Source organism: Eleginops maclovinus, chromosome 21 (genome assembly GCF_036324505.1).
Source record: "Eleginops maclovinus isolate JMC-PN-2008 ecotype Puerto Natales chromosome 21, JC_Emac_rtc_rv5, whole genome shotgun sequence".
NCBI lineage: Eukaryota > Metazoa > Chordata > Actinopteri > Perciformes > Eleginopidae > Eleginops > Eleginops maclovinus.
The window spans coordinates 12,030,511-12,054,128 of NC_086369.1; the positions used below are offsets into that span (position 1 = coordinate 12,030,511).

At 39.3% G+C, this 23,618-nt stretch overlaps 3 protein-coding genes across 7 annotated transcripts; all 3 read left to right on the forward strand.

Moving 5' to 3' along the window:
* The first annotated feature begins 2,260 nt into the window (after positions 1–2,260).
* On the forward strand, positions 2,261–8,438 carry LOC134857995 (leukocyte elastase inhibitor-like). Of its 4 annotated transcripts, none has more exons than XM_063873812.1 (10): positions 2,261–2,411; positions 4,164–4,351; positions 4,961–5,077; positions 5,555–5,695; positions 5,998–6,115; positions 6,234–6,376; positions 6,796–6,873; positions 6,987–7,076; positions 7,167–7,347; positions 7,530–8,438. In XM_063873812.1, the coding sequence occupies exons 1-10, from the start codon at positions 2,402–2,404 to the stop codon at positions 7,754–7,756; spliced, it is 1,293 nt and encodes a 430-aa protein (XP_063729882.1). In that variant the 5' UTR covers positions 2,261–2,401; the 3' UTR covers positions 7,757–8,438. The 4 variants fall into 4 exon arrangements, with proteins under 4 accessions (XP_063729882.1, XP_063729884.1, XP_063729880.1 ...); XM_063873814.1 differs by lacking the exon at positions 2,261–2,411 and adding an exon at positions 3,379–3,572; XM_063873810.1 differs by lacking the exon at positions 2,261–2,411 and adding an exon at positions 3,451–3,568.
* Positions 8,439–10,058: 1,620 nt separating this feature from the next.
* On the forward strand, positions 10,059–15,100 carry LOC134884065 (leukocyte elastase inhibitor-like). 2 transcript variants are annotated; one of them, XM_063912675.1, is made up of 9 exons: positions 10,059–10,294; positions 10,838–11,025; positions 12,287–12,427; positions 12,763–12,880; positions 12,997–13,139; positions 13,432–13,509; positions 13,719–13,808; positions 13,889–14,069; positions 14,220–15,100. In XM_063912675.1, exons 2-9 carry the CDS (start codon positions 10,843–10,845, stop codon positions 14,444–14,446), a joined length of 1,161 nt encoding a protein of 386 aa, XP_063768745.1. In that variant the 5' UTR covers positions 10,059–10,294; positions 10,838–10,842; the 3' UTR covers positions 14,447–15,100. The 2 variants fall into 2 exon arrangements, with proteins under 2 accessions (XP_063768745.1, XP_063768746.1); XM_063912676.1 differs by having other exon boundaries at positions 10,151–10,290.
* A 201-nt stretch (positions 15,101–15,301) lies between these two features.
* On the forward strand, positions 15,302–18,878 carry pigm (phosphatidylinositol glycan anchor biosynthesis, class M). The gene is made up of 8 exons (XM_063912673.1): positions 15,302–16,053; positions 16,542–16,715; positions 16,885–17,005; positions 17,119–17,359; positions 17,644–17,747; positions 17,859–18,013; positions 18,319–18,420; positions 18,641–18,878. Exons 1-8 carry the CDS (start codon positions 15,883–15,885, stop codon positions 18,806–18,808), a joined length of 1,236 nt encoding a protein of 411 aa, XP_063768743.1. The 5' UTR covers positions 15,302–15,882; the 3' UTR covers positions 18,809–18,878.
* The last annotated feature ends 4,740 nt before the right edge of the window (positions 18,879–23,618 follow it).

Consider the following 23,618-nt stretch of genomic DNA (forward strand, 5'->3'; position numbering starts at 1 on the left):
TCCTAATAATTATGATCCTTCTCTATAAAAAGGTCAATGGAGGGACAGTTCCTCTTTCCTAAAAATCTGTTTTTAATTTCATCAAGTGTTTTGACTGACTTATTGACTTTAATAGCTTATAGGCATGATCTTTGTAGTCTTTATGTTGCAGTCCATAAATGCAACTTTTATTTGAAATTCACAAAAAAATATTTGGAAGTCTTGAGTTGAGAACCATGAATGTATAAAAACCTGTTCATTGGACATGTTCAGTTCAGAATTAACAAGATTATCATACCACCATGATGAGATAATGCTATTCAGAATTTACTAAATGATCTCGTAACTTTTAGAAAACACGTAATGGAAAGATCTTTTGTATGTATAACCTCATAATCCCAAAGCTTCCATTTACTTTACTTGCTCCGGGTGTATACAAAAACATAAGCATCCCAATAAAAGCCACAGCGCAAAGTGACCAAACAATATATGAAATATAAAATCATTTCAGAAAATGTCTTGATAAATCTTTAGTATTGTCTCAGATCTTTGTAATTGAAGCCAAATAATGTCCAACTACCTCTCAAACATAACAGAGAATAGTTTGAATGTCCATCCATCCATGCATTTTATGGTTCTGTTGAGTGTTGCATAAGGGTGGATGTGTCCTTCAGGGATGGGAGTGATCTCGATACATCTGGGGCTGCTGCGAGGCTTCCAGGTATGGTTGTGCCTGATTAAAAAATAACACAGTAATTTCAAACTAGTTATTCTTAAACTGAACCCTTCCAGATAACTTGTTCTCTTGAAGAAGAACCTCTGTCAGTAAGTGGATGTACCTTATTGCCATTTAATGTAGTTGATTTTGTTGATAATGCTTGTAAAGTATACCAGGAGTTAACCAGGTTTCATTTAACAAACAGTTTTTGATTTACAGTAATTCCCTTTTCAGCCCGTTACCAAAGGCAAGGATGTGTTTCGCATAATGGACTAAAAAGGTAAGTGCTGATGCTGGGAACCTCGGGAAAACCATCCACAGTGATGACAGGTAGACACACACCTAAACACACTCGTACTCTGAACAGTAAAACGTTTCAGTTCTCAAGGTAACACACCCGTTTTAAGTGTTGCAACAGGTCATTGGTCATTTATTTCGCAATGCGTATTACAAATGAATATGAGAGGTGAGAGGGGTTTGGTCTGATTGATTTGAATTTCTTGTGGGGTGTGGCATGAGAAAGTTCCTTCACATGCCATAATAACTCTTTGTCTCCAAGCAGCAGTTGACCAAAGGGCAGCAATATATTTCATCCTGCCTTGGTTGACAGGTAGAGGAATAGTTTGTGAAATTTATTAAGACTATTTTCAATTTTTACAACTCAAATACAAATTAAAAAATAGTGAAAGCATTTTCAGAAAAAGCACGTTTATACCAATCACAAATGTGGAGGGTGTGATTATCAGTGGTGTAAAGTTAAATGTCCCCTCTGTGGGACGAATAAATGTATAAAGGTATTCTGATTAGGCCTACTTGGGCTAGTAAATTTAATCCAGTGCTATACTGAAATTCAGTTTTGGAGTTCTTACTTTACTGTGTTTACATTCCCTGCTGCACATTACTTAATTTCAGAGTAAAGTTGTATACTTCTTACTATTTAGCTGACTTTTCTCACTAACTAGTTCATTTTGCTGGTCCATTCTTCTGTTCCTTTGCATTGGTAATCTGTAGCAAGATTTTACTAATTTACTTAAGTAAAGAAAGTGAATATTTCTCCCACTACTGAGTAAAACTGTGCCGTAATGCACTATGCTGTGCTGCTTTGTTACGTTTGGTCTGTTGATTCCTTTTTCATATTCTTTCAAAAGGTGGCGTAGGAATGATAAGGAAGAGTTACACTTCTGAAAACAGAAGAATAAATACACTAATTAAATCTGTCTCTATCTCAGGGTTGTTTTTTGTAACATGCTAATCCTATCTGGCTGTTTTCAGTGCCTGCCACCTCAGAGTGGAGAAGACGATGTCACGCAAACTTCTCCAAACTAAGAGCGAGCTCACGAAGCACGGCTCTCAGTGTGCCCTCAGCCTCACCAACAGGCTTTACGGAAAGCAGTCCTACCAGTTTGTTGAGGTGTGTGTTTGTTCGCGTTTTGCTCGGCATAAATCGGTTATTGGTGAGAGAGAAAAACCTGTAAACCTGCAGCCTAATTTCCAGCAACCTGGATCCTTGTCCTACACTTAGCGTGACATTTTTAGATGGAAACATTAACACTGTTGAGAAATCTGACATGTATTTAGCCCGAGTTCATTATTTGTGTTATTATTATTTTACATCACTTTTATTTGTATTTGTTGAGCACTTCAGGTTATTGTCCCATGGGTGTGGTTCGTGTATATAGGTCACCTGTTGCATGCTGGGACTGAATGACAGGGGGTGAGTTTGTGCCGACATTTTTTCTGTTGACCGTTTTTGGTCCTTCTAACGTTGTCTTTGATTTATATATCTAACATGATCGTACAAACAAAACTGTATAGACACAGCACGTAGCCAGGCTTAGCCTCTTGGCGAGCCGAATTGAAATTGGTAATTGGCCGCCATAATCAGCTCTCCACTCATCTCGGTTTTATCTCCAAATACAGAATTAACAAAATAAATCATGTTCAAACAAACCAAATTAAAAAAGCTGACTTATTGACTCTCTCTCACGTTTTTAATGAACTTAAAACATGATCTATGTAGTTTTTATGTTGCAGTCAATATATGCAACTTTTACTTGAAATGTACAATTGCGCAGATACTGTGGAGACTGGTGGATTTTTGTTGTTGCAATTATCAAGTTAAAGTTGTCCTTCTGATTCTTTAATCGTCTTTTGCAAAAGAGGCACACAGCATAGAGAAAGCAAATACAGCCGAGCAGGGGCGGAGCCAGACATTATAAACATTCGGGGCTTGAGCCCAAAGCTAACCAAGGAGGTTCGAGGGCGTTAAACTGCATAACAACACGTAGAAACCCGCTCTCGTTATTTTCTGAGAAGAGAGACGTATACAAACCCAATGTATAAAGATCTACATTTAACCTCTTTGTGCAGAAGTGCCCGCCGTGCCCATTCTGAAATAAAAAATGGCTAATGGCTCCATTGATTTGCCGGTCCAGTCAGAGAGACACAGGGGAAATTACACAAAGTTGACATTACCCTTAATTTAACAACAAATCTCAACAAATCAACAAAAAAAAAAGGGGGGGGGGGGGGGGGGGAAATGACCATCAGATCTTGGTCTTTGTCTCCAAATAAGGTCCTACTTTACCTCTCAAACAGAACAGTTTGAATGGATATACATCCATCCATGCATTTTATGGTTCTGTTGAGTGATTTGTTAGCAGACTCTTAAAATTGATAAACAAAATGTACCCAAAACATCTCGCGGTGGGTGTGTCCGCCAGCTATGGGTGTGATCTGGATACCTCTTGGGCAGCTGCCAGGCCTACATGAGTTTGGGTGTGCTGGATAAAAAGATAAAACACAGACAGTCCCAACTAGTTTCTCTTAAACTGGACCATTCCACATCACTTGTTAGCTTGAAAAGCAACTGTCAGTAAGTTGATGCACCTTATTGGCATTTCATTTGGTTTTTGTTAATAATGCTTGTCAAAGATACCAGGTTTAATTGAACTAACAGTTCTTGATTTACAGCAATTCTGATTTTTATGATGCAATATCTGTGTGATTTAACTGAGTTCCATGACATTTCACTTCTAACTAATTATAAACTTTATTTTTATTTACCAAGTGAAGAGGTAATGGAACGAAAAACATGGAGAAATGTCTGCACCTGTCTGGGAAAGGGAGAGCATTTTTAACACTGCCATGCTCTAAATTAAAACACTAATCAAAACAGTATATTTGAAAGATGCTTGCATTTTAAAACCTACAAATATGGAATAGAGGCCCACGACATAGATTCAATGAAAGGAATATATGTTTAGTAAATATCAAAGTGCAATAATTTATAAAAAAGAACAAATATCACATTTACATTTTGATGAAAAAAGACAACCAATTACTTCTAAGACTACCAATAAAAGTTATTTGTGTTTCGCATAATGAGCTCAAAAGCTTAGTGCAATTTATTCAAAGAAAGGTATGCTACAGTTTATAATGCAGTGATTGTTTTGCTCTGTACCAGACACAATGGAGACATCACTCACATACAAGACATCCAAGGCCAACACCACCTTCGCTCTGGACCTTTTCAAAAAGCTCAGTGAAGCCGACAAGACCGCAAATATCTTCTACTCCCCCTTCAGCATCTCTTCAGCCCTGGCTATGGTGATGCTGGGGACCAAGGGCAACACATCCACACAGATGTTAGAGGTAGACACACACCCAAACACACCAGTACACTGAACAGTAAAATGTTTCAGTTGTCAGGGTAACACACCCTGTTGCAACAGTCAGGTCATTTAAGGTGAGCTGATGACTGTGGGGGAATTTCGCAATCCTTTTAAGCCATTGTGAGGGGTGGCTTTGGATATCAAGCTCTGTCACATGCACAGGTTTTGCTCTTAATTAAATAAAAAGGCACCTTTCAATCAATGTTTAAAACATTAGAGTAGATTAAGAATAATATGAGAGGTGACAGAAGGTTTTGGTCAGAATTTCTTGTGGGTTGTGGCAATTAGAAAATGAAACATCTCTAGCAAGGTTTTGCTACTTTACTTAAGTAAAGAATGTGAATACTTCTCCCACTACTGAGTGAAACTGTGCCGTTACAGATTTTATGGGAATGGAATATTACTAGGAGGAGATTCAGATTTTCTTGTAATTCTGCCTTGAGTCATCAATTCTAAGTCTTAATTATTATTTCCTTATGCCAGTCACCAGAGAGTGCTTCTACAAGCTGTTACTTTGTTTACCTGTGTATCAAATTGTATTGCCACAGTAAAAAAAAGTAAAAAGATACATTTCCATTTGCTCCCTCAGGTCCTGGGTTTCACTGAGAGAAAGCAACCAAAGCATGCAGGAGCAGAGATGACGCAATCGCAGATGCAGATGCAGAATCAGTGTTCCAGCAGACTCCCACAGTGTCAGCGTGAGATGGTAACAAAACCAGATTAAAGGCTTATTAATGATAGGGGTTAATGAGGTTGAACTTTATTGTATTGGTGTTACGTTTTTGTCTCGTCTGTTGATTTCTTTTTTTCAGATTCTCTCAAAAGGTGCTGTAGGTATCAAAAGGAGTTACACTTCTGAAAACTCCCGGATTGTGGAGGTTTTGCCAAAAATCATTCTAATTAAATGAAATGTTTAGAACAGTGACTCAAAAACTGTACGAAACCTGTACATTACAGGATGGATTCATGTTTAATAAATTGCTTTAAAAAAGGTGCTGAAAGCTTTCATTTTCTCCTATGGTAATGGTTAGCATTGATAACCAGGGCTAATACGATTTTGGTGGTTATCTCATTATAGAACAGGCATGCTGATCATAAGGCCGATGATCCATAATACAAGGTTTTCTTTGTTTGGTCTCAATGTTGTTTTTGTGACATGCTAATCCTATCTGACTGTTTGCAGTGCATGCCACCTCAGCGTGGAGAAGATGATGTCCACGCAAGCCTCTCCAAACTAATGAATAAGCTCATCAAAGACGACACTCCGTATGCCCTCAGCCTCGCCAACAGGCTTTACGGAGAACAGTCCTACCAGTTTGTTAAGGTTTGTGCGCCATTTGTTATTGGTGAGAAAGCAACCTGTGAATGTGCAGCCTAATTTGTAGCAACCTGGATCCTTGCCCTGAATTTAGTCCCCAGTGTTGTTACATTTTTAGATGAGAACACTAACACTGTTGAGAAATCTGGCTCTCAACTCATCTTGGCTTTATCTCCAAATACAAGATGAACAAAACAATGGTATTGAAATGATATAGTGTCTCTAAAAGTGTTTCTTCTTTGACTAATGGTTAATTGTGAGTCAACAGTTGCGATGCAAGCATTCAAACATGCTGTTTATCATTCCAGCATTACTTAGCAGAAACCCAAAACCTCTACAACGCTGAGCTGGAGTCTGTGGACTTCAAAGCCAGCGCAGAAGCAGCCAGGGTCAACATCAACGGCTGGGTGGAGGAGCAGACGCAAGGTAGAGCTCACAATTACCTACATTTGAGTTTCAGTAGAATAATAAATGATATTTTTGGGTGAAAACAGAGGTTGTGTCTACATGTCTTAATGTATTTTGGTTCTTTACTGTTCACCAGGTAAAATTAAGGATCTGCTTGCCAAGGGTGTGGTGAGTAGCATGACCAGGCTGGTGCTGGTCAACGCCATCTACTTCAAAGGAAACTGGGACAAACAGTTCAAGGAGGATTCTACTGTTGATGCTCCGTTTAGAATGAACAAGGTAACACTGCAGAAAAAAGGATGAATACACACAGAGACAGAAGTCGTATTCTGGTGTTTAGAAATGATTTAGCATTTTAGTGCACAGTTAACCTGGCCGTTACAAAGCTGTGGATATAGCTTCCAAGTGATGTTTCTAATTTAAGCTTGTTATTTATTAAATTGTACTAATTTGATGCTGATACTTTTGTACTACTTTTATTTGTAACATATTATTTTTCCACTGCTGTATTCCTACGTTTACCTTATTACAAGACCTCACCAAGGAAGTATACCAGGGTGTTTGTCTAAGGAGACAATTAAGCATGAAATGTTTCAGATTAAAACATGTGAAGAAAAGAGCCTTTCTACCATCTCTTCCATAAGTTAAACATGATAACTCAACAGGAAAGTGCTTGTTGTGTTTGCTGCTTTCTTTAGAATGACACTAAATCGGTGAAGATGATGCAACAGGAAAGTAAATTTCGTCTCTCCTTCATTTCCGAGGTCAACTGCCAGGTAATATCCATGTTTTTGTTGAACAGTGTGGGTTTTACAATGCCTTTTTGCCTGCAATGCAATATGATTCTAGTAATTTTCAAATAAATAGCAAATGGAATGTGTCTGAACAGGTCCTGGAGATGCCTTATCAAGGGAAGGACCTCAGCATGCTCATCTTCCTGCCCAATGAGATAGAGGACGACTCAACGGGCCTTGAGAAGGTAGAACCAGTCTATGGGTAGAACACATACACTTGCAGTGAACAAATACACAAACTGGCACATCAATAAATGATATTGTCTCCACACCAGCTGGAGAAGGAGCTGACCTATGAGAAATTTGTGGAGTGGACTCGCGGAAACATGATGGGTGAAACTAAGGTGGAGGTGAAGCTGCCTCGATTCAAGATGGAGGAGTCGTATGACTTGAAAGAAATACTGAAGAGCATGGGCATCGTTGACGCTTTTGATGTCACAATGAGTGACTTTTCAGGTGAGACCTTCAACATAAAGGCTGCATCATTATAGCAAGACCGCACAATTTCTGAACAGGTGCCAAAAGGTTGCATTTGAATTCTAAACAAGCCTGAAGACATACATTAGTTCTTCCAAACACAAGATAGCCAGTATTACTGATAAAGCTTGCATCATAAAGCATTTCTTCTCTGCTAACAGGCATGTCCAAGGCAAACGACCTGTTTCTGTCACAAGTCGTCCACAAGGCTTTTGTAGAGGTCAACGAGGAGGGAACTGAGGCTGCTGCTGCCACTGCTGGACTAATTGCAGTAACCTCAGTGCAAATTACAGCTCAATTCAACGCAGACCACCCCTTCCTCTTTTTCATCCGACACAACCCCACCATGAGCATTCTCTTTGCTGGCCGATATTGCTCCCCTGAGTGAGCGCTACTGTATGTCCTGCAGGCAAATCATGAGAAATGGGCACCTGGGTACAGACATGTATCGAGCCCCTACTACATCAGAACAAGAGCCACAGCTTAAGGGACATCTCATATGTCACTGTGTCTCTTTTTGGTTCAATATGCTAGCTCTCTTTAGTTTCTCTTTTTGTGTCTGTTTGTTGATCTCTTTTTGTCTCTTTGTAGACATTTTGCTTTCCTTGGTGGTTGTCATTTGTCTGGCTTTTTGTGTCTCTTTATGGATGTTAGGTGTTTCAGGCCTTTTACCTGTCAGTGTGACTTTCCAACAAGAAATGTTAGCAGTAAAAAAGAGGCCTTTTCAAAAAGAGGCTCTGACTTAATCTATTGTAGCTACTGTATAGGAGACTAATATGTACCCTTTGAATGGAAACTATGGTAATGCATTTTAAAATGAAAAACAAGCACTCAGTACAGTTAAATCTAATCATTAAGACAATTGATTGATTGTGTCTAACATATGTATATATTACTTAGGTTTTTTTTGTATATCCCTTTTTACCCCCTTTTTTTTCTACGCTCTTATCTATTTATGTTATATGTTCTTGTTTATATTTGCACTGTGGGACTGTCAGAAACGGTATTTCAGCTTTCTGTATGTATAACACATGTGGAAACTTTGAAAATAAAGTGGATTTTGACTTTGACTTGTAATCTTAATCCCCTTTATCCATCGCTGTCATGATCACCAATTCTTGACATGAGCTTCATCTAGTGGAACACCTCATTACTGTTATTATACATCTTTATCACAAGGTTAAATAAACTAATTAATATGCCCTAGAGCTAACATCATGTGGAATTGAATACACACTCCAAATATAGTTGAACCAAACACAGTATTACACACTGAAAACTGGTTGAATCTTTTAGAGGGAGTAATGTTAAATAGTATCTCAGTTCAAATCATTAAATGGTGCTGCTGAAGGTTTTTTCCCCCCCAGTGATATTTGTTTGTACTTTATCTTCAACTTTTTCCTCTTTGGTAATTTTGACAGTGACAAAAACAAAGCAAAAAAGTCACAATTACTGTTTTGCATTGGTGTAAACTCAAGTGAACACGTGTTATGTCCCTATGTTTCGTGCTACTGCATAAGGTACTGTTGTGTTCTGTGGGATGGGGTCAGATGGCAGTAATACTAGCTGCTGCTAACATTAGCCCTTCCAGCTGGGAATAGATTGGTTCTGTTAAATGGTTTAACTCTCAATAAATAACATAACTTTGGTTTAAACTTGTAGAGTTAATTTCTTACCAGAAGTTGATTAAGTATGGAATTTCCACCACAAGTTACCTTACACATTTGGATGAATAATTTGAAATATAATCAACACTTTAACAGTAAAATTCACAAGCTACCCTGCAGCATACAAAGTTATAACACCAGCTTTTACAACACTTTAATGCATCAATAATTATAATTTAAAAAAACAGAGGTGCAAAGTAACTATGTACATTTACTCAAGTTGAGATACTTGTAAGTATTTCCATTATTTGCTACTTTTTACTTCTACCCCGCAACAATTCAGAGGTAAATCGTGTACTTTTACTCCACTACATGTTTTTAATACCTTTAGTTACTTTAAATAAGACTTAAGTTACACCTGGAGTAAATTCACAAGCTACCCTGCAGTATAGAAAGTCATTCAAACTAGCTGCGCCTTCTCCAGCTTTGATAAACCCTTTAATGCATCAATATTTATAACCAAAACATACAATGTACAGCCGATGAATGGGGGTCGGAGTGTTTAATATGGAATTCCACTGGTTAATATCCATTTATTCCACACACACACAACACAATTTAACAGCCTGCTACTGCGCATCACTGAATGAATGGCAACAGCACCGGAACTCTTCAGTCCCACCCACTAACGCGTTCCCCAACCACAACAATACAATGGTGAATTATGTCCCTCAATGTGTCACCACAACATATTCTTGCCCCAATCTGCAGAATGAGCACTTTGTATATTCGGATGCTAATTATCTTGTACTTTTACTTGAGTATTTTAATTGCAGGACATTTACTGTAATAGAGTATTCCTACCCTGCGTTAGGGTGGCCAGACGTCCGGCTTTAGGCCAGACAGTCCGGCTTTTCAATGCCCTGTCTGGCGTCCGGCGCAGCATCAAGACGTGTCCTCCTTCTTGACAAATACGCGTCCGACTTGATGCTGCGCCGGACGCCGGACAGGGCATTGAAAAGCCGGACTGTCCTGCCTAAAGCCGGACGTCTGGCCACTAGGGTGGCCACCCTACCCTGCGTACTGCTTTTCTTATGTACTAGATCTCAGTACTTTTCCCTCCTCTGCCGTATGAAAGCTAGTTTGTCCGTTCGGCTTCCGTACAATGACAAAGGAGAAGTCGGAAGCTCGTCTGACAATGAGGTTTTCGGGGCGTGTCAGCTAACCTGTAAATAATAAAAACTGAGGCTTCAAACACAAGTGTTCCTGCGACGGAAAGACCCTTGAACACTTGAAGTCCATCAGAAGATTGTCTGTCAGTAAGTTGGAGATGTCGTTTAGTTTTTGACGGGGCGATTTGATTTGTTTAGTTTGTTTACAGGCTATAAACAGAAGGATAACAGTGTTAGCAGACAGGTTTAAACAGGACAGGTCCTGGTTAGAGTTGAAAGACATCTGGCTTTATGAATAGATCAAAGTATTATTGTGTAATCTAATTATAGTGTTAAAGAAAGCGTCTTAATGACGCATCACAAATAGTTGTTTTGCCGTCTTAGAGCAATTGTAATCATTGTGTAGTAGTAGTGTAAATGTTGTGTGCATGTTATATGTTTTAAATACATTTATCAATGATAATCAGTCATTTTCCACTAATATGTTTCCTTATTGTTCAAATTAGCCCAGATCACGATGGGTTAACCAATTGTTTTAAAAAGGTATATTGAATTAATCCTGCTTAGTCTCTCAGACATTTTCTGAACTAAAGAATGAATGTAACTGGTTTTACAATTGTCTTCAGGTCTATCAGGTACTTATATTAAGGCACTTTCCCATTCTTTCTTTTTCTTTTTTTCTTCCATCAGACACCATGGCATCACCATCACCAAACCCTCTATCCAAGGCCAACACCAACTTTGCTCTGGCTTTGCTCAAAAAGTTAGGCGATAATGACAATACCACGAATGTCTTCTACTCCCCTTTTAGCATCTCCTCAGCCCTAGCTATGGTGATGATGGGGTCTAGGGGCAACACATCCACACAGATGTCAGAGGTACAGTATACACACAGACACACACCAAATGTTGTTGTTTTTTCTGAAAAGGTTGGTGCCTTGTTTGGTGTACTTTTGTAAAGTTGTAAAGCAACATCTGGTGTAAATGCACCGCTTAAACCACCACAAATGGTATCTTCTTTACTGGCCTTGCAGTAAGCTCTAGTTTTGTTGGGAAACATTGACAGGAAGGATAGGCAGGTTGAAGTTCTGCAGAAATGTGGGCCGTCAGTCTATATGAGTCAACAGTTTTTTCTTCCAGTGTTGGCAGAAATGACAAAAACTCTATTCTGTTCAGCCTCTGACTGTTTTATTTTTATTCTCTTTGTTGCGTTGCCTTAGGAACGTGAAACAAAACATGGAAGTGCAAGGGCAATAAAGATATAGGTTAAGTTATATGTACACCTTATCGTCACGTTATGTTTACTGAGTAATCCTCAAAGGGAGTTGCTCAATAAATGACGGCTGAAAGAATATTTGCGTTCCTTTTTTGCATTAAAATAAAGTGTATTGCCAAATGAATAAGAAAATCCTACTAGGTTACTAAAAAGTATGGGACCCAAAAGCGTTGTAAAGCTAAGTGCAGTGGTTTTCAGGTTTTCCTTTACCCAGTAGCATTCTGTAGGAGAAACAGCAGAAGTGCAACGTTAAGAAGGAATATTTTCTAACACTTTACTTGAATGGGGGTTCATAAGACTGACATAACATTAATGAATACTTATGATAGTTGTCGTTAAGTGTCATTCGGAAAGTTATGTCACTTTTGATGCAAAGGTGACATTGTTTGAGATGTCGTTGTTATGACAACTTGACATAAACCAAGACAACAAAACCTGTCATAAACATGTCTTAGCAGACCTTTACTGTCAAAGTGAAGAGAAACGTTTAGCTTGATATCTTAGCGCGACATTAAACCGTCATATATGGATGTCTGCTAAACCCTAACCCTTTTTTTATCTTTGCCTTTTGTTATATATTTAACCTTTGTAAATGATTAAGGTGTTCTCAGATATATGCACAATACATACAACTATTGTCTTTCAGGTGAGTGACTGCATACTCATAGTAACCAACAACACAATGTATGAATATGAGTAGAATAAAGCAACAAAAGTAATCTGCAGTTTGTCTGGAAAACTTGGTTTATTTTCCCTCTTATCTCATCTCTTTATAGGCAAGATAACGAGTCTAATACTTTTTATAATATACTGATTCGTCACATGCTTAATACGTCTCTGTAACACCTCTACTTTCTCCACAGTGCCTGAAAACCAAATGCTTGCAGGATGAGGTCCATACGAGCTTCGCCAAACTGCTGTCAGAACTGAACAAGGCAGACGCTCCCTTTGCCCTCAATGTCGCCAACAGGCTGTTCGGGGAACAGTCTTACCAGTTTGTTGAGGTGTGTGTATCAGCGTGTGTGTGTGTGTGTGTGTGTGTGTGTGTGTGTGTGTGTGTGTGTGTGTGTGTGTGTGTGTGTGTGTGTGTGTGTGTGTGTGTGTGTGTGTGTGTGTGTGTGCGCGCATCTTCATGGATAGGTGTGGTTGTTTACAAATGATTAGGCTGGAGAAAATGAAAGGCCCACATAGGAATCTTGAGATTTGTAAGAAAGAATGGTGAGGGAGTAGCCAGTTTATGAACAAGTAAAACAGTGATTGTGAAAATCTCCATCTCAAGTTAAGAGATTATTTTTGTTTCGGGAAACTGAATAAGTCAATTTGATGGCGTTGATTCTAGGATTTCTTGGGGAAAACCGAGAAGCACTACAGTGCAAAGCTGGAGTCTATGGACTTTGTAAACAGCTCAGAAGCGGCGAGAGTCCACATCAACAACTGGGTGGAGCAGGAGACACAAGGTGCCTGACACACACACACACACACACACACACACACACACACACACACACACACTTTTGAACTCTGCAGAAATTCTTGAAGTGCTTGACAGATGTGTGTTGATTTTGTTTACAAGGTAAAATTAAGGATGTGTTGGCCAAGGATGTGGTGGACACAATGACCAGGCTGGTGCTGGTCAACGCCATCTACTTCAAAGGAAACTGGGACAAACAGTTCAAGGAGGATTCTACTGTTGATGCTCCGTTTAGAATGAACAAGGTAACACTGCAGAAAAAAGGATGAATACACACAGAGACAGAAGTCGTATTCTGGTGTTTAGAAATGATTTAGCATTTTAGTGCACAGTTAACCTGGCCGTTACAAAGCTGTGGATATAGCTTCAAAGTGTACTTCAAAAGGGAACTGGGAGAAACAGTTTGAGGAGAGCAAAACAGTACTCTAGTTTAGACTGAAAGAGGTAACATTGCTTTAAGCAAAAAGTCAATTGAAAATATATATATATATAGAGTTGTATTTAAAATAATTGAAAAGTGTTTTTTTTTCTTTTCAGAAAGACACCAAACAAGTGAAGATGATGAACCTAAAAGCAAAGTTCCCTTTCACCTACATCCCTGCAGCCGGCTGCCAGGTGATTCACAATTTAATCAAAGGAGAAGGAAATGGTTTTTAGTAACAATCTATTTGATTATAACTGTGACTAACTAGCAGACAGTGGGGAAACAGGACCCAAGTGCAGTAAATCAAGGGGAAGCAGGTAAGGGTCAAAAAGCGAGCTTTTGAATAAAGCTCGCTAGACCAGCGCATCTACAATAACGTTTGAAACCCTTTGTTTGACAGATCCTTGAGATGCCTTACAAAGGAAAGAGCCTCAGCATGCTCATCTTTTTGCCCATGGAGATTGAGGACAGTACAACAGGTCTGGAGAAGGTAGGACATGCACTTGCACACATTAAGGAACCCTATAAAAACAGATTTTGTTTTATTATTGATTTTGTGTCCACCCACAGCTGGAGAAACAGCTGACTTATGAGAACTTTACAGAGTGGACTTGTCCAAGTATGATGGATACAGTTGAGGTCAGGGTGATGCTGCCTCGGTTTAAGATGGAGGAGTTTTATGATCTGAAAAATGTCCTGGTCAGCATGGGCATGGCAGATGCCTTCGACAAGGCAAAGAGTGACTTCTCAGGTAAAGACACGGCCCCTGAATAATATTAGAATAACCCTTATGATTAAAAAAAATAACATGATCTTGCTCGTCTCAAACGTGCATCATTCCCGTCATATGAGACCAGACATATTTGTTTATTGTGTTATGTCTCCTCATTGTATGTGACAGGCATGTCCCCTGAAAACGACCTGGTTCTGTCAAAGGTCGTCCACAAGGCTTTTGTGGAGGTCAACGAGGAGGGAACTGAGGCTGCTGCCGCAACTGCTGCAATCATGATGATGCGATGTTTGCCGATGATAGAGAAATTCAATGCAGACCACCCCTTCCTCTTTTTCATCCGACACAACCCTTCCATGAACATCCTCTTTGCTGGCAGATACTGCTCCCCTGAGTGAGCGCTACATCGTTAAGAGCAGTGGTTCTTAACCAAAGGGGGTTTACAATACATTGCAACAGTATCACATTTCTCTTGTATAACTAGAACATAATTTGAAAAGCACTTCAAGAGTTTCCTTTAGCTATTTACAATCAAGTTCCCCTCCCATGTTTGAAAAATGTAGGATGATGAGTAAAATGTTGGATTTTATGAGTGAATGAAAGATTCTGTGTTCATCCTGAATATTCGGTTTGGCACTTTTTGTATTTTGCACCTAATCTCTTCAGCCTTAAGACCTTGCTTACTTTATGTCTGTGATGGAAGTATGGCTGCAGCCTTACACCCTACCCTATTTCATATATACCAATCACGTCTGAAGTCTATATCATCTATCACCCTTTGCAAGAATTGCCTTTATCACAATTATCTATGTTGTTTGTTTTGTATCTGCTATATGAAAGATCTATAGCTCTATAAAACATGCAATTTCCGCATTTTCGATATGTTCAGTTAACCAAAGAAAATAATGAGATTACAGCACTTTGTCGGATAGATACCTTTGCAGATTATACATATATTCTATAAAAAGCAAAAGCTTACATGAGGGTTTGAACTGTGGTGGAATCCAGCTCATTATGTTTTGCCAAAGAAATAAAAGTGTGCTGTTTCCAAATATTGTTTGTCATTGACATTTTTCTCAGACTTGGAACAGACATGTGTCATAAACTGAATAACCTGTAGTTGGACCTGTCCTTGTAGAACTACTCACACTAGACTACACTGTTAATGTTTAACCTACACTGACGGTAGTATAATGCTTTCTGTATGAGGAATTATTTCAATAAGTACTTTTGGAGTCCTATTGCTACAGGCTTTCTCTGTCATGAAAGTACAGTAACAGGTTTTCTTAAAAGAAGATCACATTTTTAAGTTTAGTGTCTTGTCTGGTTTAAAAACATATTTTGCATGTAGAAACAGGAAGAAAGGCTTGCTTAGATGGACAAACAATTTTGACAGGTATTCAGAGATATATTCAGCAAACTAAAAGAAATTGGACATGGTTAATGTGTTAAATACACGATACAGGGGAAAAAAAGATTAACTGTCGTAAGTACGCAAAGAAGTCCCAACATTAATGTCATTAAACGCGTCTCCTTCCAGAACGGTAGGAGGCGCTAATGCGTTGCTGCGTTGGTAAAAGTGAGAGAAGAAGAAGACATCAGGCAAGGCACTTCCGGATAACTTCCTGGTTGTCATTTTTCGAAGTCTGAATTTAAATTACGAAGTGCTTTTTGAAAAAAACAATGACAGCAGTTTCACCATTAATCGTTTAAAGCAAACATGAGATTACAGAAACGGACAATTCAGCCAACGCTTCCCAGCTTGAAAACGTCAAACTAGCTGATTTAGCTCCAAGTGCTGCCTGCTGATCTGGTTTGCCCTGCTTGGCTGGTGATGGAGAAGGTAATAACAAAGCTAACAGAAAAACGTGTCCTTTTCACGGCTTCCTTCGTTATACGACTGGCCTTGGTCGCTTATGGAGACTACCAGGATCGGACTATGGTGGTGAAGTACACTGACATTGACTACCATGTGTTCACAGATGCTGCAGCATTCATTACTGAGGTAAGACCAGTGTTGTAACTTCAGTGACAGATGTAAAGTATCCTGATAAAACTGTTAAAAGTCTATTAATACAATGCTGGGTCCAAAAGTAAGAAGGAAAGGGAATTTACCAAATATTATGTCCCTTTTTTTGATACTTCCATGATATACAATACAAATATTGTGCTATGCTTCTTTACTATTTCCATCTTCAAACATTAAAACTGAACTAAATAACATTCAAAACAAATTTAGAGTGAAATATAACCTTTTTCCTTACACGCATTAACAACTTTAGTTATTTGCATTTTAGATTTGTATGCAATATGAGGCACTACTCTATTCAACTCCAGCTACAACAAAAACAATAACAAGTCAGAAGTGTTTCCTCCTGCATTGTTATTTGTCACTCCATCTCTAATATTAATCAAACAATATGATAGTACAACAGGGGTCGTTCTGCATGAGGAGTATTTAACTTTATTATTGCTAATACTTGTTTTGCACAGGGGCAGTCCCCGTACAACAGATCAACATACCGCTACACGCCTCTCCTCGCCCTGCTGCTCACCCCTAACATCTACCTCAGCATGGTGTTTGGAAAGATCCTCTTCATTGTATGCGATGTGCTCTCAGGTCTACTCATCTACAACATCCTTCTTCTCAGAGGTCTTGGCACTGAGGCAGGTTTTCAGGCTTGTTCAACGCAAATGCTTTTTCAGAACACTTTCTTATATATATTTTATATATTATATGTTGTTGAACTTATCTGATTTATTTTGCCGTATAATTCAATATTTTTTGAAATGCAGAGTGCATTCTAAGTTGTGTTTTGGGGGGATTTGTGTTTAGACTGCACTTCGTGTCTGTTCTCTGTGGCTTCTCAACCCACTGCCCATTGGGGTATCCAGCCGAGGGAATGCAGAGTCAATCCTAGCTGCACTGGTGCTGGGGACCTTACTCTGTATGGAAGGTAAGGGCGTTAAAGCCTTGCAGCTTCAAAAAGACATTAGCTCTGTAAAATGATACAGCCTGTTTTGTCCAGCTCTTGTGCTAATGTTTTTTTTTTAACCTGTGCTCTTCTAGCACGGCATCTGATGTGGGGAGCCATACTCTATGGTCTGTCAGTCCATATGAAGATCTACCCGGTTACATATGCTCTTCCAATCGCTCTGTCCCTGCGCACAACAGAGACCAGATCTGAGGGGAAAAAAGGGATGAAGAGCTTAATGCGGTTTATTGGGAGCTTCCTCAACCGGGAGCTATTTCTCTTTGCAAGTGTAGCAGCAGGAGTTTTCTGTATGCTGACAGCACTCTTCTATTACATGTGAGATAAATACATTACACACAGTAAAAAGGTGGTAGTGCAGAATATTAAGATTTTTCTGTAATTTAACCCAGCTGGTTTTGTACAATATTATTTTGAAGGTAATTGGCTTCTATTTGGCAACAGTAATATATTCATGCTATTTGATATATATTAAAGCTCTCACTAAAGTCTTAAAAAGTTCATAGCAAAAGCGAACCAGGTTCTTTAAAAGTCTGATTGAAGTATTTCTAAATCCGCATCATCCCTTATCTTCTATTAATAAGCCTCTCCTTTCTTGTCAGGTATGGATGGGAGTTCCTTCATGAGACCTACTTGTACCATCTGACCAGAAGGGACATCAGACACAACTTCTCTCCATACTTCTATATGCTCTACCTCACCGCAGGTATTTGAAGCCACTATTAAGTTAAATATAACTCTTAAAGTATGTTTATCAGCTGTTCTCCTGAGCATTTCACAGCCCTGATCCAATTATTTTGTCCATCTGTTGGTGCAGACTGTAGTTGGAGCCTGTGGCTGGGCCTGGCAGCATTCCTGCCACAGCTCATCCTGCTGCTGGTCGCATCATGGGCCTTTCACTCGGACCTGTCTTTCTGCTGTTTCCTGCACACTGCCATCTTTGTCTCTTTCAACAAAGTTTGCACTTCACAGGTACATCATAAAACAGGGTCTAAGACATCAGACAATGCGTTGTGTTGCAGTCAGTATCAGATGAAGCTGTCCTTAAGAGAGTATTTGGCCCACCCTTTGTTTTTAAACATTGCCCTGTCAATAAGGTTAGAAAAGAGTGTATATTTGTAGTTCATTGCTGCACCACTTTTATATACCAAGAAGCCACATGTGGACAGCTAGTGGGACTAAGCACAGTCCCTGAGAATGTAGTGTACAATATTATGCATACATAAATATGATTTCTTTAAAGCCTTTAACAATGGTCCTGGTTTTCCTTTTCATAGTACTTCCTCTGGTACCTTTGTCTACTCCCTCTGGTCATCCCTCACCTGAGTCTGTCAATGAAACAGGGAGTGGGACTGCTGCTCCTTTGGTTTGCTGGACAGGTAACTCACCTGATTGCAATTTAGGTTTTATTAAATAGGACTTTAGATATGCTAAAATAGTTTGGTTTTTTTTAAGTCAAAAGGCTATTGTTCACTTTTACAGATTATATTATTAGCAACGTTCAGACAAAAGAATAACTGAACCTGTTTTGCAATATTTTGATTGAATCAACTCAGATGTACTGTTATGAAGAATCGTATGCTTTCTCCCCACTGTCAGGGTCTGTGGTTGGGCCCAGCCTACTTCCTGGAGTTTGAAGGCTACAACACATTCCTGTGGATCTGGCTTGCTGGATTGCTCTTCTTGATCATCAACTCCTTCATCTTGATTCAGATAGTTTCCCATTATAAACCAACACGAACCCCACAGCGACTGAAAGTTGAATGAGGTTCAGATACTGAAGACAATGTTCCACGTTGTTATATGTTAACAAATAAAGTGTATATTTTTTGTATTATCCGCCTCCCCATGACTGAATTTGAATTCATTTCATCACAGAACATATTCATAAAGAACTATTTTTGTGGAGTCTAAATCTACTGTGTAATTTTCATTCTGAAACCCTTTGATTAAATGCATGCCAAAACATGTCAATGAGTCACATAAGGCAGAAAACAGCTGCCTTTCTAGTTTCAAACTTTAAAGTCAGTTCCTCCTGTGGCTATATTTTATCAATCAGCTTAACTTTTAAGGCATCTTGCAAATGAAAAAGGGTTCAAGGGCTATTGTGGTGCTGAAACATGTTGAAAGACAATTACTTGGGTCCTCTCAATACCTTATTACCCAACCAAAGGAAAAACACTAGAGGGAGCCTTAATGTCAGGTTAAAGTCACATTTATTTTGAAAGACCTGCCCCAAACATGAGCACACACCAACACGAATGGAGAAATGTCTATCTCACAGTCCACAAGAATTGACAAATTTAGAAAAAAATAATCTTAATTCATCTGAATAAATTCAATTGCATCTAAAGAGTCAACAAACTAAATCCAAGGAAAAATGCAGTGGCAAAAGAAGAAAAACATCCAGAAAAGGAAGTGAACTCCCCTTCATTTATGGTCCTCAGACTCCACTTTTCTCAATGTTCCTTTGGCAGATGGCGGTAACATTGTACAAATGAGATAAACGCCTCTTAATTCATTTAGTACAGTTGCCAGGCTTTCTCCTCTTTCTCCAAACAAACAAACTCCTCTTCCAAACAATTCTTTGCTCCCAAGCCATGCCCCCTTACACCTCAAAGCAGGGGAGAGAGGGACACTGCATCAGGATAAATAAACACTAGATGTCCTCCCATAAGACAAAGCAGACATTTTACTTGCTTTCATTTATATAATACAGGCTTTAGAGAAGAGATTACACACAGTTTATCCACAGTTTAAGACCCATGTTGTTCAATAAACCTTCACCAAAGTAGTTAACACACCCTTCAGAGGTTTTTGGCTTAGAATTGTCACATTGGAGTATGTAGAGCTCTTTGTTTTTGATTGGAAGGAATAGTCGGATTGTGAATTACCCATTTCAAATGCATATTACACAATCCAAGGAGGAAATAGAGTAATGTAAAACATGGAATGTTTAAACTGATGGGAGCTTACAATGGCAAAAGCATTCCTGAGACTTCATGCCATGATTTGTCATTTTGTAGACTTCTCCTCAGGTGCAGTGTGCCGTTGTGACCAGTAGGTAGAAGTGTTCACCAGAAGAAGAGAAAGCCTTGGCCTCTATCCTCATGTAACCCTCACAGATTAATCAGTCAACTGGAGCATGAACACAAGCCAAAACAGACAGTGCTGGCAGTGGCTCCATAATCTCACTGTACTCGCCCCCTAATCTCACATGGGATTTATTAGAGCATTCACTAGTCCTGTAGGTTCTCATCATGTTTGCTGGCCCTGCTCTGCGGGATTGTTTGCGGAAGTGTATACAAAATATATAAATATTTGTGGATGCATGTGAGGTACACAGTAGAGGGTTGAATTGTATTATAAAGCACTTTGTGTGTATGTGTGAGAGAAAGAGCCGGCTTGCTTGTCTGTTGTGTATGGACTGCATGTGTGTGTATGAGTCACGGTCAGCTGCGGCCTGCATGTCTATTTTATGAATCACCCGGTTGCACTGAGTAACCTTTCAACTGGCTCGTCGCCCCTGGGCAAATACATGCACTATTTCATTTTAACATTGCATCCCACTGAATTCCATCACATTCAGTGGTTTATTTTTACATCCCTATGACTGAGAATATGAATGGTGTTTCTTCCTCAACTCCTTGTTTTTTAAGAGCGGGTATTCCCACCCAAGGATACTTTGTACCGCAGGGTTCTCTCTCCCGTTGCCTGGCGGTTGAGTGCTTAATTTATTTGACAAAGCCAACGGCAACAGTTAAGGGTATAGACTCTAAGTTACAGTATGTTGTTGCCAGGAAAGGAGTGGTGTGTACAGTAGTAGCTATATATAAACTTGCGAGCCTCTCGCCAGTTCCAATTAAGTCAACACAATTTAGCTGGCAAAGGACATAGGGCCCCCTTTCCCCAACCAATAGGCAAAGATTATAAACTACTTCAATCATGTCAAAGTATATTCCATATAGAATGAATTCTATGGTCAAACAGACAAACGCTGGCATGGCTGCATATGAGGCAACCCGTTTCACTATCTGTGGCAGTGCCCTGCAGTAAACTCCCTCTGGTGAGTGGTAACTAATGCAGGTTGATGTCCCTAAATGTCCTTCCATGTGACAAAATAGATTGCTAATCTGTAAGGACAATTAGATTTGTAACAGTTGGTTCTGTTGTTAGACTAATTGTGGGATACAGTAAGGTCGTATTTTAACTGATGGGTTGACCCTAAACCCCCCTCCCCCTTTCCTAATATTCCTTTGTTTGCTTTTGTGCATATGTTCTGCGTTTTTTATAATTTCACGTGTGTGTATGGTATGGGTTTAATGTAAAGGAACATTTAGAATGTACAAAACTGAATTAAATGTAATAATGTTCAATATTTACATACAAAAGTCAGCGCTAACACATGAACAAGTATCAGTTGATCGTACTTTAAAAGTAGTTTTCAAGCTAGCAGGCAAGCACAGACAGCTCAAATGTATGTGTACATAAATCAAATGAATGGTAAACAATCTTAATATGTTATAGTTAGGTACAGTCAAAGTACTGTATAGTTTAAACAGCTAAACGTAGGCAAAGTAGCTTAAAGTAGCAACACTTCAAATAGTCAACGGTGAGATTTACTGTTGAAATTGTAGAATTAACTGGCTAGGAACGTTACTGGTGATTTAGCGGTACATCAAACATATTAGGCTGCTGTTAAGAGATATCATCATTGCTAAAGAGAGTAAGCAATGATGCAAGGTGCTGTTTATTGTTCATTAGCTAACTCAGAAGTAGCAAGGTTGTGGGGGTTTGGGCGGGGGTTTGCGTGACTGTCTTCCATATGCTTAGTAGGGTGTGTGTATATGTGCATGCTAATGTGCATGCATAAGTGTATGTACATGCGTGTCTGTGATATACCCTCAAGGATTCCCCTCATTGTCACCAGGGGACATGGGGAGAGGAGATGCGGACATTGTTGTGTCTATGTATGCATTGGTGCATCTGCCTATGTGTGTGTGTGTGTGTGTGTGTGTGTGTGTGTGTGTGTGTGTGTGTGAGAGAGAGTGGGTGTGACCAATTAGTGCAAATGGTGTGCGGAGCAGCAAAGAGTGGGGTATGAACGGTCACGCAACCTTGCATGGTATAGGATTATAGGTCTTGGTCTGCACACACACACACACACACACACACACACACACACACACACACACACACACACACACACACACACACACACACACACACACACACACACACACACACACACACACACACACACACACACACACACACACACTCTCTCCCCCTCACAGATACAGCTGTCAACAAGCATCAAATACTTTGCTTACACTACAGTGGCCCTAAGCAGTCACTCCTCCCTCTTGATTGGTTGTGCTCTATTCATTGTTTTCAGCCCCTTTCCCAAGCAAACTTCACTTTTCTCACCTCTAGACTTTGCCTCTCCACCTCTATCTCCACCCCGCTCTTTGTCATTCTCACCCCTTCCCCTCTCCGTACAGAACAAGTGTCATATGGTGAGATAGCGTGATGGGAGGTTGCGTGCATGCTAACGAATATTAATCATTTAAAGTCAGTCTCATCCCCCCATCATTGTCACATCAACAATCATGAAAATAGAGTGAGACAAGAGCAAAGTACTCCTTTGGGGGGATGTAAAAGAGAGATAGTACACAGTTTCGCATGAGATAATTGTTACCCACTTAGAAAGAAAAGTGTGTGTATATGCATTTAAGACACTCACAATCACACATGTAGTTAATGTTTCAGGCCTTGATTCCCGTAACGCCACGGATATGTGCTTCTCCATTGTTCAGACTGATGTATTACATATGCCATTATACCTTTTAATGTTTAGTGTCAACAGTTTGAGTGCAAGTCTAGTTAGCAAACAGACAGAGCACATGTAGTAAAACTGGACTACAACTAATTATGTAACGTTTATTTACAGTTATGTAGTGTTTTCAAGACCAGAGATATTACTGTCTGCGGGTCATTTATTGATAGTTACTGTATGAATCAGTTATGGAGATCATTCAGCCTTTTCTGTACCTCCAGCTTTGTACTTTTCCACTCATGCCAACTGCAATGCACTGCCAACAATGAGCCTCATACTTCTTCCTAAAAGTACAATGTTTCATTTCAGATCTGCAACCAGAGGAGGAAGTATGATCTTAATTGAGTCTTTTTTAAGCCAAGAGGAAGTACAAAACCTCTCAACTGTCACGCAAGTGGCCACCGTAGTACTAACGGATGGATTAATAAGGGAGATGTACACTCATAGGAAGTTTAGTTTAAAATGGAGAAATACTGGCTTTGAGGATACTTATAATTTTGCATCCATAATTAATAACGTGCACATGAGTGACTTCTATTGATTTGGCTCTAGCATAATGTGAACCATAAGCAACTGCATTGCATTTATTCACAGCATTTAAAAGTTACAAATATTTGTATTTACCCCCAGTAATCACTGCCCTTTTCACAGGATTTGGTTGTTCTATTGCTTCCCTTTACGTCATCTAACGCAGATCATAACAGCTGAATCAAAACGCTTAATTCTTTAACATGATAT

Excerpts from the sequence above, each read along its gene's own strand:
- LOC134857995 (XM_063873810.1), top strand. The coding sequence starts at position 3,466 with ATGAGTTTGGGTGTGCTGGATAAAAAGATAAAACACAGACAGTCCCAA. Across the intron at positions 6,377-6,795 it reads CTCCGTTTAGAATGAACAAG|AATGACACTAAATCGGTGAA; the intron begins GTAACACTGCAG and ends TGCTTTCTTTAG. Across the intron at positions 6,874-6,986 it reads TTTCCGAGGTCAACTGCCAG|GTCCTGGAGATGCCTTATCA; the intron begins GTAATATCCATG and ends GTGTCTGAACAG.
- pigm (XM_063912673.1), top strand. The coding sequence starts at position 15,883 with ATGGAGAAGGTAATAACAAAGCTAACAGAAAAACGTGTCCTTTTCACG. Across the intron at positions 17,748-17,858 it reads TATGCTCTACCTCACCGCAG|ACTGTAGTTGGAGCCTGTGG; the intron begins GTATTTGAAGCC and ends CTGTTGGTGCAG. Across the intron at positions 18,014-18,318 it reads ACAAAGTTTGCACTTCACAG|TACTTCCTCTGGTACCTTTG; the intron begins GTACATCATAAA and ends TCCTTTTCATAG.
- LOC134884065 (XM_063912675.1), top strand. The coding sequence starts at position 10,843 with ATGGCATCACCATCACCAAACCCTCTATCCAAGGCCAACACCAACTTT. Across the intron at positions 12,428-12,762 it reads AGTCTTACCAGTTTGTTGAG|GATTTCTTGGGGAAAACCGA; the intron begins GTGTGTGTATCA and ends CGTTGATTCTAG. Across the intron at positions 13,809-13,888 it reads GTACAACAGGTCTGGAGAAG|CTGGAGAAACAGCTGACTTA; the intron begins GTAGGACATGCA and ends GTCCACCCACAG.